The 14,687-nt window shown below is 41.1% G+C and overlaps 1 protein-coding gene across 1 annotated transcript in view; it reads left to right on the forward strand.

Annotated features, from left to right (window-relative positions):
• Positions 1-14,687, forward strand: part of LOC120946693 (alpha-2-macroglobulin-like) — a 154,345-nt gene that overhangs the window by 66,581 nt on the left and 73,077 nt on the right. The window contains exons 13-17 of the mRNA XM_040361321.1: positions 5,104-5,334; positions 5,990-6,056; positions 9,156-9,301; positions 12,173-12,322; positions 12,432-12,620. Of these exons, the coding sequence (XP_040217255.1) occupies positions 5,104-5,334; positions 5,990-6,056; positions 9,156-9,301; positions 12,173-12,322; positions 12,432-12,620 (783 nt within the window). The remainder of the gene's footprint in view (positions 1-5,103; positions 5,335-5,989; positions 6,057-9,155; positions 9,302-12,172; positions 12,323-12,431; positions 12,621-14,687) is intronic.

Raw genomic sequence — 14,687 nt, forward strand, 5'->3', positions numbered from 1 at the left:
AAATTTGTAAATTCTGTGAATTCTAAAATTCTAAAATTTGAACATTTAAAAATGTGAAAATTTGAACATTTGAACACTTGAAAATGTGAAAATGTGAACATTTGAACATTTGAAAATATGAAAATTTGAAAATGTGAAAATTTGAACATTTGAAAATGTGAAAATGTGAAAATTTGAATATTTGAACATTTGAACATTTGAAAATGTGAAAATTTGAAAATGTGAACATTTGAACATTTGAAAATGTGAAAATTTGAAAATTTGAAAATGTGAACATTTTAACATTTGAAAATGTGAACATTTGAACATTTGAAAATGTGAACAGCTGAACATCTGAACATTTGAACATCTGAACATTTGAAAATTTGAACATTTGAACATTTGAACATTTGAAAATGCGAAAATTTGAAAATGTGAACATTTGAACATTTGAAAATGTGAAAATGTGAAAATGTGAACATTTGAACATTTGAAAATGTGAACATTTGAAAATGTGAACATTTGAACATTTGAAAATGTGAACATTTGAACATTTGAAAATGTGAACATTTGAACATTTGAAAATGTGAACATTTGAACATTTGAAAATGTGAACATTTGAACATTTGAAAATGTGAACATTTGAACATTTGAACATTTGAACATTTGAACATTTGAAAATGTGAAAATGTGAAAATGTGAAAATGTGAACATTTGAACATTTGAACATTTGAAAATTTGAAAATGTGAACATTTGAACATTTGAAAATGTGAACATTTGAACATTTGAAAATGTGAACATTTGAACATTTGAAAATGTGAACATTTGAACATTTGAACATTTGAAAATGTGAACATTTGAACATTTGAAAATGTGAACATTTGAACATTTGAACATTTGAACATTTGAAAATGTGAAAATGTGAAAATTTGAACATTTGAACATTTGTAAATGTGAAAATGTGAACATTTGAACATTTGAAAATGTGAACATTTGAACATTTGAAAATTTGAACATTTGAACATTTGAACATTTGAAAATGTGAAAATGTGAAAATGTGAAAATGTGAACATTTGAACATTTGAACATTTGAAAATTTGAAAATTTGAACATTTGAACATTTGAAAATGTGAACATTTGAACATTTGAAAATGTGAACATTTGAACATTTGAAAATGTGAACATTTGAACATTTGAACATTTGAAAATGTGAACATTTGAAAATGTGAACATTTGAACATTTGAACATTTGAACATTTGAAAATGTGAAAATGTGAAAATTTGAACATTTGAACATTTGTAAATGTGAAAATGTGAACATTTGAACATTTGAACATTTGAAAATTTGAACATTTGAACATTTGAACATTTGAACATTTGAACATTTGAAAATTTGAACATTTGAACATTTGAACATTTGTAAATGTGAAAATGTGAACATTTGAACATTTGAAAATGTGAACATTTGAACATTTGAAAATTTGAAAATTTGAAAATGTGAACATTTGAACATTTGAAAATGTGAAAATGTGAAAATGTGAACATTTGAACATTTGAACATTTGTAAATGTGAAAATGTGAACATTTGAACATTTGAACATTTGAACATTTGAAAATTTGAACATTTGAACATTTGAAAATGTGAAAATGTGAAAATGTGAAAATTTGAACATTTGAAAATCTGAAAATGAGAAAATCCAAAATAATATTGGAATTTCGTCTCAAATTTGTTTGTTTATGAACGTAACGAATGCGAATTTATCTAAATTTACGAATTATTCAAAATAAAGAATTCTGCATCTAAATGAACGGAATGTAATTAGTTAATAACAATAACAAAACATTATTATTTATTATTATTAATTTGTTACGTTCCATTTGTTTCAGTAGTCCCGCGATTTGTCATTCACACATTGGCGCTTTCAAATCGCGGGCTGAATCGCTGCAAATCTGCTCAAAATGCTGAAATGTGATTGTAGCCTTATGCCCCTTACATACGATCCGAATTTCCGTTGGAAAACATCTGACTGACTTTTCCATCGGAAATTCCAACCGTTTGTATGCCCCATCGGCGTAATTCCATCGGAGTTTAGATAGAGAACATGTCCTCTTTTTCTCCGATGGAATTCCGTCGGAAATTCCGATGTGATTTTGGTCGGACAAAGGTCCGATCGTGTGTATGGGGCATTATAGATTACTTTTATATTTCTGTCTCTTTTTTCTGAAACATTAAAAGAGAAAAGGAGTGGAAAGCACAGAATGTTTAAATTTCTGATATTAAATCTTATAGAATGCGTTTGTTATTTTTTTTTTAAATAGATTAAAAATAAAAAATAAAAGGTCTTGTTATGTTCCTCAATTTCTGATGAGTATATCTCAATGGGTTTTCATTACTTGGCCACTGTTATATGGAATGATGCAACATACAATTGGTTACTATAAAAATGGTCTAAGAGCCTGTAGCTTTGGGGTGTGCCAATAGGTGAATACAGCTTGCTTTCCAGTGCATTCCATTGGATTTGACATCAGTTTGACATTTGTCTGAGATTATTTAGAACACATTGACAGGTGCCTTTGCATTTGGCCTCCCTTTAGGTTGCATCAATCTGCTTTAGGTTCATTTTGAATGTCCATTGACTTGTATAGAAAGGGATGCAAACAGTAGCCCATAGCTCCCAACTGTCCCTGATTTTGAGGGAATGTCCCATAGCTTCCCTCTGTCCCTCTTTCTTCCTCATTTGTCCCTCATTTTGGTCTGATCTATATAGTTGTATATAAAATGCACTTTTTTTCTTTCAAAAAGTGTTTCCCAGTGCTAAACCTTTGACCCAATGTCTAAAGTGCTGCATTTGTAAATTTCAAAAGCCAATATAAAGAAATAGTAGTAGTAAAAAAAATATATATTTTTTGTATAAGGTATCGACATGGGTCGAATTTTGAAAGAATTTTCTTTTGAAAATCCGAAAATGTGTGCGTTTTTTGATCTGATGGTGCCACTGTTGATTTCAAAATTCGACCGACCAAACCTTCAATTTCACCTCATGTTCCTACAGAAAATAATTTTCATGTGTAGAAAGGTTGGAGAGTTTCCGGAAACAGATGATGGTATCTCACAATCCCCAAAAAAATGTAAATAAAAAGAAAATGTAGAGAGAGAAACAACTCTCCCAGTATGGGATTTTGTTGGGAGATACCTATTCTGTTATAAGGTGAGCACACTAGACAAAATTGATTGAAAAAGTATGAAATGTATTAATAGCATTAAAATATGATAATAGGTTTTACATAGACCATGAAGAATTCAGAAACAAGATACTTCATATATGCAGATGGCCAACATGTTTTGCACAGTTGTGCTTCATCAGGGCCTTGCATCCATCAACAAAATCCCATACTCTGGGAGAGTTGTGTCTCTCTCTACTTTTTCTTTTAAGAAAATAATTTTCGTGTCTGGGAATATTCTTTTCTTTCCAGGAATTTTCTTTTCTTGCACATGTGCATTTCTTTTTCGATTACATTTCTCACACGATTCTACCATCATTGATTAGAAAATCGTTTGTTTTTCAAAAAATTTCCAACATGTACGAAATAAAATTAAAATTCAATGGCCGCATGAAAATCGAGTGTTGCTGCAGCCCACTAATGGTGCGAAATATGAACAAAAATTCGTAGATAAGATTTTCAAAAGAAAATTCTTTCTAAATTCGACCCCTGTACACACGATAGGAATTTCCGATGGGTTAAAATCCAATCAAATTTTTTGTTGGAATTCCGTTCAAGCTGTCTTGCATACACACTGTCAGACCAAATTCCGACCGTCCAAAATGCGGTGACGTAAAACACTTTCGACAAGATGAGAAAAATTAAGTTCAATGCTCCCAAGCATGAGTCGACTTGATTCTGAGCATGCGTGTTTTTTTTCTCCGTCAGAGTTCCACACAGACGATTGTAATTTCCATCGGAAAAAATAAATAAAACTTGTTCTATTTCTAAACTCTGACGGAAAAAAGTCAGATGGGGCCCACACATGGTCGGAATATCCGATGAAAAAATTTCGTCTGACTTTTTCCATTGGAAATACCGATTGTGTGTACAAGGCATTATTCTCCTTTTGGGGGGAGAAACAGGGGGTGTGTCCTTTGCTTACATACTGTATATACTCGAGTATAAGCTTTTTTTTGGGGGCTGAAAATGCCCCCCTCGGCTTATACTCAAGCCAGTGTACCTGGAAATATTGAGAGGCTGCGGGCATCCATTGTTTAAAACTCGCGGTCTCCTCTTGTATCTTCCGTGATAGGCGGAACTGTGTCTGCTGAGAAACGCCTATCACAAACGTTCTCTCATCCTCACCCATCCCAGCAGACGCTGTGTTCAGTGTTCCGCCAATCACAGACGCCTGTTCATCCTTGGACGTCCGTGATTGGCGGAACACTGAACACAGTGTCTGCTGGGAAACTGAGTCTGAGGATGAGAGAACGTCCGTGATAGGCGGAACTGTGTCAACTGCCTATCACGGAAGGGACCAGGAGGAGACCACAAGTTTTAAACATTGAATGGATGCCCGCAGCCTCTCAATTTCAGGTACAGTGATGACGGGCACAGTGACAATGGGCACAGTGACGATGGGCACAGTGACAACAGGCACAGTGACAATTGGCACAGTGAGGTTGCAATGGGCACAGTGAGGTTGCAATGGGCATAGTGAGGCTTGCAAATGGGCTGTTGACCCTCTTTTCCTCTTACAGTGGCTGCTGCATTCTCACCTTCGGCTTATACTCGAGTCAATAAATTTTCCCAGTTTTTTTGTGGTAAAATTAGGTACCTCGGCTTATACTTGAGTATATACAGTACTTTTTCTAATAGGTGTCCCTCATTCCAATGTCAAAGAGTTGGGCGGTATGATAGCCTGTTGTCTCAGGTCCTTTGTCCACAGTAATCGGCCTTTTCTGTCTTTATCTATACAGTGATAAAATAACATGTACATTTAATACTATCCTTTATTATTTTTATATTTAAATGTCATCATAATTACATAATCCAGTCTAATGTAATTTTATCTAAAATGTGAGAAGCTATTTTTAAACAAAATGTCTTTATTTGTCATATTTCTCTTCATATCAAAGGCAAAAACAAACCTGCAGGATCAACCATATGTTTATGGTGAAATATCCCCTGGTTATGGTCAAGCATATTTGGCTCTTAAACCCTTCTACTCCCGTAATAAGAGCTTCCTGAAACTACATTCCCTGGAAAAAGTCCTCCCGTGTGAAGGGCAGCAGGAGGTGCAGGTGGAATATATTATCCAACAAACAGAGCTGAAGAATGACATTGACCACTTTGACCTCCATTATTTGGTGAGAATCTTTTTTGCACTTTGGCAATAATAAAAATGGTTCCGGTTACTGTAAACAGCTAAACGTAAATGAATTGTATATGTAGGAAGCATTTTACATTCTAAACGATCTCACATTTTTTTTTTATTAGCCCACCCGTTCTTTCTATGGATGTATAGTAGATAGAGAATGACCACCCTTGCAGTTCTGTAGGCTCTTTGGGCCAGATTCCCAGAAAACTCCGGCGGCGTAACGTATCATCGTTACGTTACACCGCCGCAAGTTTTCAGCGCAAGTGCCTGATTCACCAAGCACTTGCGTGTAAACTTACGGCGGTGTATCGTAAAAACGTCAGGCGCAAGCCTGCCTAATTCAAATGGGGCGTGGAAAATTTTAAAGCATGCTATCCAACATTTGTCTGCGGAAAATCCGACAACAATTGTCCAATGTAGCATACAAACGGTCGGAATTTCCGACAACAGCCTATCATCACACGATTCCCGTCAGGAAATTCCGATTGTGTGTATGAGGCTTAAGCCTTATTTTCTTCTAGTTGCAAGGGGCATCACATTTAATGATTGGTAAGCTGCTATCTATTATTATTTTTGGTTTTGGGTTTAATACTGCTTTATTTACACAACAACCTATTCATTTTTTCCCCCCATTATTTTAAAAGGTGACTTTTAAAGGCTCTGTTCAAGATTATGGATCTTTAGAAATAAGCACTGAAAATAAAAATGAAGGTAAGATAAGTTCATGCTTGTATTGTATATTAAAGGGGTTGTAAAGGTACAATTTTTTTTCCCCATAAATAGCTTCCTTTACCTTAGTGCAGTCCTCCTTCACTTACCTCATCCTTCCATTTTGCTTTTAAATGTCCTTTTTTCTTCTGAGAAATTATCACTTCCTGTTCTTCTGTCTGTAACTCCACACAGTAATGCAAAGCTTTCTACCTGGTGTGGAGTGTCCTGCTCGCTCCCTCCCTTTGACTACTACTTTGACCTTACATTCTGATTCAACGATCTTTAGTGCCTATACACTTACAGTGCCTTGAAAAAGTATTCATACCCTTGAAATTTTGCACATTTTCTCATGTTACAGCCAAAAACTTAAATGTATTTTATTGTGATTTTATGTGATAGACCAATACAAAGTGGCACATACCGTATTTATCGGGGTATAGCGCGCTCCCGCGTATAGCGCGCACCCCTAAAGTTGCCCCGAATTTCTGTGGAATCCAGGGACAAGGTAAGTAAACACTGTCTGTGGATGCTGCGAGGCAAGCCCGAGTCTGACTCGGGGTTACCGATCGCAGCACAGAAATCTAACCCCGAGTCAGACTCGGGAACACCGCCAGGAGGGTTAACTAACCTATGGCGCCCACACACGATCGATTTGGACCGATGAAAACGGTCCATCAGACCATTCTCATCGGATGGACTGATCGTGTGTACGCGGCTTTATAGTTGGGAAAAGACTTGAGACTGGGCGGAGGTTCTCCTTCCAGCAGGACACTGACCCTAAACATACAGCCAGAGCTACAATGGAATGGTTTAGATCAAAGCATATTCATGTGTTAGAATGGCCCAGTCAGAGTCCAGACCTAAATCCAATTGAGAATCTGTGGCAAGACTTGAGATATTTTACAAAGAAGAATGGGCAAAACTGTCCCTCTCTAGATGGGCAAAGCTGGTAGAGACATCCCCAAAAAGACTTGCAGCTGTAATTGAAAAAAAAGCGGTTCTACAAAGTATTGACTCCGGGGGGCGCCATACAAATGTACACTTTTCACATATTTATTTGTAAAACATTTTTAAAACCATTTATCATTTTCCTTCCACTTCACAATGATGTGCCAATTTGTGTTGGTCTATTACATAAAATCCCAATAAAAAACATTTCTATTTTTGGTTGTAACATGACAAAATTTGGAAAATTTCAAGAGGTATGAATACTTTTTCAAGGCACTGTATTATATAGTTTGCCCCCCTCCGAGTTTTATACTCTTTTGTGCCTGATCCGGTGAGATATTGGGGCAGATCCTCGTACAGCGGCGCATTTATGCGCCGGGCGTAGCGTATCTAAGATACACTACGCCGCCGTAACTTTTTTTTTTTTAATCCACAAAGAATCCGCGCCGTAAGTTACGGCGGCGTAGTGTATCTTTGGTGGCGTAATGGCGCGGAATTCAAATGGCTGTGATGGGGGCGTGTTTTATGTAAATACGTCATGACCCGACGTAAACAACGTTTTTTTTAACTGCGCATGCGCCGTCCGTGGGGGTATCCCAGTGCGCATGCTTGAAATTAACCCGGAACAAGCCAATGCTTCCGACGGTGACGTCATTCTACGCAAATCCCTATTCGTGAACGACTTATGCAAACGACGTAAACATTTCAAATTTCTACGCGGGAAGGACAGCCATACTTAACATTGAGTACGCCTCATAGCAGCAGCTTTAACTATACACTGGAAAAAGCCAAACGCAAACGACGTAAAAAAATGCGCCAGGCGGACGTACGTTCGTGGATCGCCGTAACTAGCTAATTTGCATACTCGACACGGATTTCGACAGAAACGCCACCTAGCGGCCGCCGAAAAATTGCAGCTTAGATCGGACGGCGTACTAAGACGTACGCCTGTCGGATCGACCCGAGATGCCGTTGTATCTTGTTTTGTGGATACAAAACACAGTTACGACGCGGGAAATTTAAAATAGATACGCCGGCGTAATTGTTTTGTGGATCTGCCCCATTGTCTCCATTGTGGCCATACAGCCTCTTGTCAAAATCTTCCTAGTCACAGAAATCTATAAAACCAATATCTAGCTGGATCTCAAGCGAGTATAATGCCTTGTACACGCGATCGGAATTTCTGATGGGAAGTCGGAATTATTTTATCGGATATTCGGACCGTGTGTGTGCCCCATCGGACTTTTTCTGTCAGAAATTCCGACGGAGTTAGGCCTCGTACAGACGAGGGGATATCCGATGGAAACGGTCCGCCGAACCGTTTCCATCGGACTTTTCTCCTCCGGATTTAGATCCGATGGCTGTACACACCATAGGATCAAAATCCGCGGTGACGTATCCGCGCCGTGCCGCAACGATGACGTGCGCGACGCTGGAAGGTAAATACTTCCACGCATGCGTCGAATCATTCCAACGCATGCGAGGGATGGGGATCGGACGGACTTATTCGGTGAGTCTGTACAGACGACTGGATAAGTCCGACGGACAGGATTCCAGCGGATAGATTTTTGTAGCATGCTATGAAATTTTTATCCGCTGGAAATCCGTCGGCTGGATTTTTATCCGCTGGAAAATGTCCGCTCGGGCCTACACACGACCGGATCTATCCGCTAGAACTGATCCGCGGATAAATCCCAGCAGATAGATCTGGTCGTGTGTATGGAGCCTAAGAAGGAGAACATGTTCTCTTTTTTTTTTTACGACGGAAATCTTTTTTATTGGAAATTCCGTTCGTCTGTATGGAACTCGGACGGAGAAAAAAAAAACACGCATGCTCGGAAACAATTCAACGCATGCTCAGAAGCATTGAACTTAATTTTTCTAGGCTCGTCGTAGTGTTGTACGTCACCGCGTTTTTGACGGTTGGAATTTGGTGTGTCCGTGTGTATGCAAGACAGCTTGAATGGAATTCCATTGGTAAAACCTGTCAGAGTTTATTCCGACAGAAACTACGATCGTGTGTACAAGGCATGAGACTCCCTAATAATTTTCCCCTTAATGAAAAAAAAATATATGCATTACAAATGACTGTGCAAATGATAAACCTTGTTTGATCAGTATACCTCTCTGTGTGCTCTTCTTCTCCTGCAGATCTTCATGGCAAGGCCACACTGAAGCTTCCTTTAAGTGCAGGGACATCTTCAACTTTTCGGGCACTTGTGTATACTATATTACCAGATGGAGATATTTTGGCTGATTCAGCAAAATATAGAATACAGCAATGCTTTCACAATAAAGTGAGTGGTCTAAGCATTTAGCTTACTCTGTATGTATAGCAAGACTTTTCCTAAATAGCTTCCCTTACCTTAGTGCAGTCCTCCTTCACTTACCTCATCCTTCCATTTTGCTTTTAAATGTCCTTATTTCTTCTGAGAAATCCTCACTTCCTGTTCTTCTGTCTGTAACTCCACACAGTAATGCAAGGCTTTCTCCCTGGTGTGGAGTGTCATGGTCGCCCCCTCCCTTGGACTACGGGAGAGTCAGGACGCCCACTAACACACAGCTCCTTTCTCTATCTGCAACGTAGAGCGTCCTGACTCTCCTGTAGACAGGGAAGGGGTTAACACTAGGGGGCACTAAAGGGGTTAAATATGTTCCCTAGTGAGTGATTCTAACTGTAGGGGGAGGGGACTCACAAGGGGAGGAGACCGATGTGTGTTCCTCTGTACTGTTCACACACACAGATCCATGGTCCTGCCATGATCGCGGGTGCCCGGTGGACATTGTGGCCTTGCAACGGACTTTAACCACTTCCCTACCCGCCCATAGTCATATGACGTCCACAGATGGGATCTTCCATCCTGGGTGGACGTCATATGATGTCTTGGGTTTCCCGGCTGTCTAGGGGATGTGCGCGCGCCCGAGGGATGACACATTCGAAGCAGCCGCCACAGTGAAGCACGGGGAAGCCGTGTTTACATACGGCACTCCCCGTCCTTCAGCTCCGGGGAGCGATCGCGAGGGGGCGGCTAGAAACGAATAGCTGCCCCCTCATCCCGGATCGCTTCCAGAGCTACCGACCGCCGCATGTAATGGAGGGGGGGTCTCGATCGGACCCCCAACCCACGGAAAGGCAGGGACGTACGGGTACGCCCATCTACCTGTACGTGCCATTCTGTGGACGTATATATACATGCGGCCGTCGTTAAGTGGTTAACATTGGTGTCTATGGAAGTTCTTGGTCAGCTTGGCATGGCATGGCTCCAGTAACATTTTACATTGGCTCCTGGGAGATCTTGGTTAGCTTGGCATGGCATGGTTCCAGTAACATTTAACATTGGTGTCTATAGAAATTCTTCGTCATCTTGGCATGGCACGGCTCCAGTAACATTTAACATTGGTGTCTATGGAAAATCTTGGTCAGCTTGGCATGGCAACCAGACCAAGATTGCACCGCACTGCACATGCGCAAGTCCGGAAGGTGCATGCTGGGTTGCCAGAATTCACGGAATCCAGGAAGAAGGACACTGTGGCTTCAGATGCCCACACTGGAGATGGCCACTCTGTGCAGGAACTTCATAAAGTAAGAAAACGATGCTGCACAAATAGAAAACTGGGCATAGTTTACAGTATACCTTTGTTAACCACTTCCCTACCGGCCCATAGTAAAATGACGTCCACAAAGAACCTCTGCCGTTCAGAGTGGACGTCATATGACGTCCTGGGCTTTGTGGGGGGGATATCTGAATGATGCCTGCAGCTAGAGGCATCATTCAGATATCCTTCTAAACTGCCGGCGATTCTGCACAACGTAAGAACGATCATAGCGGCGGTTCCGCCGCTAGATCGTTCTTACAGGCGGCGGGAGGGGACATCCCCCCCCTCCCGCCGCCATCCGGTGCTTCTCCGGGCTCTCCCGTGCCATCGGGGGCCCGGAGAACGAATCGTCCGGCGCGCGCAGGAAGCATAGAGATGACTGGTGACCAGATGGTCACCAGTCATCTCTATGACCGTCGGAGGACCCGGGCGCGATGTGATGACGTCACGCCCGGGTCCCCGTAAGTAAACAAAGCCGCGATTGCGGCTGCTAAGCAACAGCAAGCATGAGATCGGTGAATTTTTTTCACCGATTTCATGCTTTCCAGCCTGGAGGAGAGATGTTGGGTCTTATTGACCCCGCATCTCTCCATAAAGAGTACCTGTCACACACATTCCTATTACAAGGGATGTTTACATTCCTTCTAATAGGAATTAAAGTGATCAAAAAAAAAAAAAAATTAAAAAAAAAAGTGTAAAAAAAGAAATAAATATATAAAAAAAAAAAAGAAATAAAATTTATTTTTTTAACGCCCCTGTCCCCGGTAGCTTGCGCGCAGAAGCGAACGCACACGCAAGTCCCGCCGTCATATGTAAACGCCGTTTAAACCACACATGTGAGGTATCGCCGCGTGCGTTAGAGTGCCAGCAACAATTCTAGCACTAGATCTCCTCTGTAAATCTAAACTGGTAACCTGTAAAAAATTTCAAATCGTTGCCTATGGAGATTTTTAAGTACCGAAGTTTGGCGCCATTCCATGAGTGTGCGCAATTTTAAAGCGTGACATGTTAGGTATCTATTTACTCGGTGTAACATCATCTTTCCTATTTTACAAAAAAATTGGGCTAACTTTACTGTTTTTTAATTTTTTTAATTCATGAAACAATTTTTTTCCAAAAAAAAGGCGTTTGAAAAATTATTGCGCAAATACCGTGCAAGATAAAAGGTTTCAATGACCGTCGTTTTATTCCCTAGGGTGTCTGCTAAAAAAACATATATAATGTTTGGGGGTTCTGCGTAATTTTCTAGCAAAAAAATTATGATTTGTACATGTAGGAGAGAAGTGCCAGAATAGGCCTGGTATGGATGGGTGTATAACTGCCCTGTATGGAAGAGGTTAAATGTCATATTTCGTCCGGAACTCTGCTTTAATAGCATCATGGGCCCCTGGGCAAAGTAATGCACAGGGAAATGATGGCCTGTGGTGCTCATGGTGCGCCGTGGTAAACAGTGGTTGTGTCGGTACTTTGTAAACCTGCCGTGGGCTACATATAGAATGCATGAAGGTAAAAAACCTTCCACCTTTAAAAACATTTTAATAATCTGTGCTACTGTTGTTTCCCCTTGCCAGGTATCAGTTGGGTTCTCCCCAGATGAGGTCCTCCCAGGTCGGGATGTGTCTCTCCAGGTTCAGGCTGCTCCTGGCTCCCTCTGTGGTCTCAGGGTGGTGGATCAGAGTGTGGTGCTAATGAAACCAGACAAGGAGCTGACTGCAGACAAAGTGAGTGTTGGATCTTCAAATTCAATAACTGTTATCTTCTTTTTGCTAGACTTTACTGCGATTATTTATTTTTTATTTTTTTTATTTTTCCATTTAATACTTTTTTAAGGTTTATAATCTATTTCCATTCCACGATGATGGAAGATATGACTATCGCATCAAAGAAAATGAAGACTCTTGTCCGTATTATCCCTTTAATTTTCCTTCACAAATGAGACCATTCGACCAACCAATTTCGCCCCGCTGGGGTGCACATTTTCGGGGTGATCATGATGTGGATGTGTACAGCTTATTTGAGGTATATATACACACAAACTGAAAAACAAAATTATAAATTGTTTATTACACATTTATTTGACATTTATTTGTTAGTTCTTTTTCGTTTTTTTTCAAATCATTCGTTATAATCGATATTCGTTATTTCAAACAAAAAAAAATTCAAATTTGTTACATTCCATTCGTATAGATGCGGTGTTTGTTATTTCGATAATTAAAAAAATGTGTATAAATTCATATTCGTTACGTTCACTAACAGCCAAATACAGTGGAACCTCGGATTATGAGCATAATCCGTTCCAGGAGAATGCTCGTAATCCAAGGTACTCGCATATCAAAGCGTGTTTCCCCATTGAAGTCAATGGAAACGAAAATAATTAGTTCTGCATTGACTTCAATAGCATGCAATACCGCATGTGGCCAGAGGTGGGGGGGCACTGGAGAGCCTCGAAAACACACGAAAAGGCCCGAGGACAGCTCGGCTGACCTTGGAAAACCTAGGAAAGGCTCTGGAACAAAGCATTTCCAAGCTTTTCTGAGCATTTCCGAACGGCTCTGAAGCTCCGGAGCCCCCCCCACCTCAGGCCAAACGTGGTACTGCACACTGCTGTGGCTTGGATCCTGCTCGTTTTGCGAGACAACACAAAAAAAATACTATGGCCCAGATTCACAAATGACTTACGACGGCGTTTCTCCTGATACGCCGTCGTAAGTCCGAATGTGAGGCGTCGCATCTATGCGCCTGATTCATAGAATCAGATACGCCTCAGGCCCCGTACACACGACAGAGGAACTCGAGTTCCTCGTCTCGTTTTGGGATGAAGCCGCCGAGGAGCTCGGCGGGCCGCCTTCTCCTATAGAACAACGCGGCCAACGAGAAAATAGAGAACATGTTCTCTATTTTCTCGTCGAGCTCCTCGGCGGCTCCATCGAGCCAAAACTGTACAGACGACAGAGATTCTCGGCAGAATCCGGGTTTTGACCGAGTTTCTCGGCGAATTCTGCCGAGAATCTCTGTCGTGTGTACGAGGCCTCACTGTTGCCAAGATACGACTGACGTAAGTCTCTTACGCCGTCGTATCTTGGGTGCATATTTACGCTGGCCGTAAAGGGGCGCTTCCGTAGATTTACGCGTAGAATATGCAAATGAGGTTGATACGCCGATTCACGAATGTACTTGTGCCCGCTCCGCCGTCTACGTTAGGCTTACGTCCGGCGTAAAGTTACCCCTGCTATATGAGGCGCAGCCAATGCAAAGTATGGACGTCGGAACAGCTGTCGAATTTTACGTCGTTTACGTAAGTCGTACGTGAATAGGGCTGTGCGTAACTTGCGTTCACGTCATAGGCAGTGTTCGGCGTATATTAGGCATTCTATCCGACGCATGCGCACTGGGATACGTCCATTTGCATGGGGTCACGGATCATTTTAATACAACACGCCCACCTCTTCCAAATTTGAATTACGCGGGCTTACGCCGGCCAATTTAAGCTACGCCGCCTCAACTTACGGAGCAAATGCTTTGTGAATACTGCACTTGCCTGTATAAGTTGCGGCGGTGTAGCGTAAATAGGATACGCTACGCCTGCACAAAGATACGCCCAGATACGTGAATCTGGCCCATTGCTCGTATTGTAAAAAGCTTGTTAACTGCGTTGCTCGTAATCCGAGGTTCAACTGTACCTATAATTTAAATTGAATTGAAGTCACACTCAGTATAGAAGGATGTGCTTTGTTCATATTTCATGTCTGAGGTTTACAACCACTTCTCAGGACCTGAGCCCAGTTTTCTTCCATGCATACATAAAACAGAAATCAACGCTTGATCACTTTTATCATTAAAGCGGAGGACCCCCTGAATTTATTTATTTTTTTAAAGAGGATGAGCAATCGGTCGGTCCTCGCCGCCACCGCCTTGCGGCTTCACTGCCTGGTTCCCTGCTGCTCATGCACGAGTGCGCGGCGCGCCGACACTGGGAAGTGAATACCCTGAAGTGGTGCAAATACCTGTTTTCTACAGGTATCTGAACCCCCTCCCCCTTGAAAGGTGTCAAATGTGACTGCGGAGGGGGGGAGGGTTCCGAAAAGC

Source organism: Rana temporaria, chromosome 8, assembly GCF_905171775.1.
Source record: "Rana temporaria chromosome 8, aRanTem1.1, whole genome shotgun sequence".
NCBI classification, from domain to species: Eukaryota; Metazoa; Chordata; class Amphibia; order Anura; family Ranidae; genus Rana; species Rana temporaria.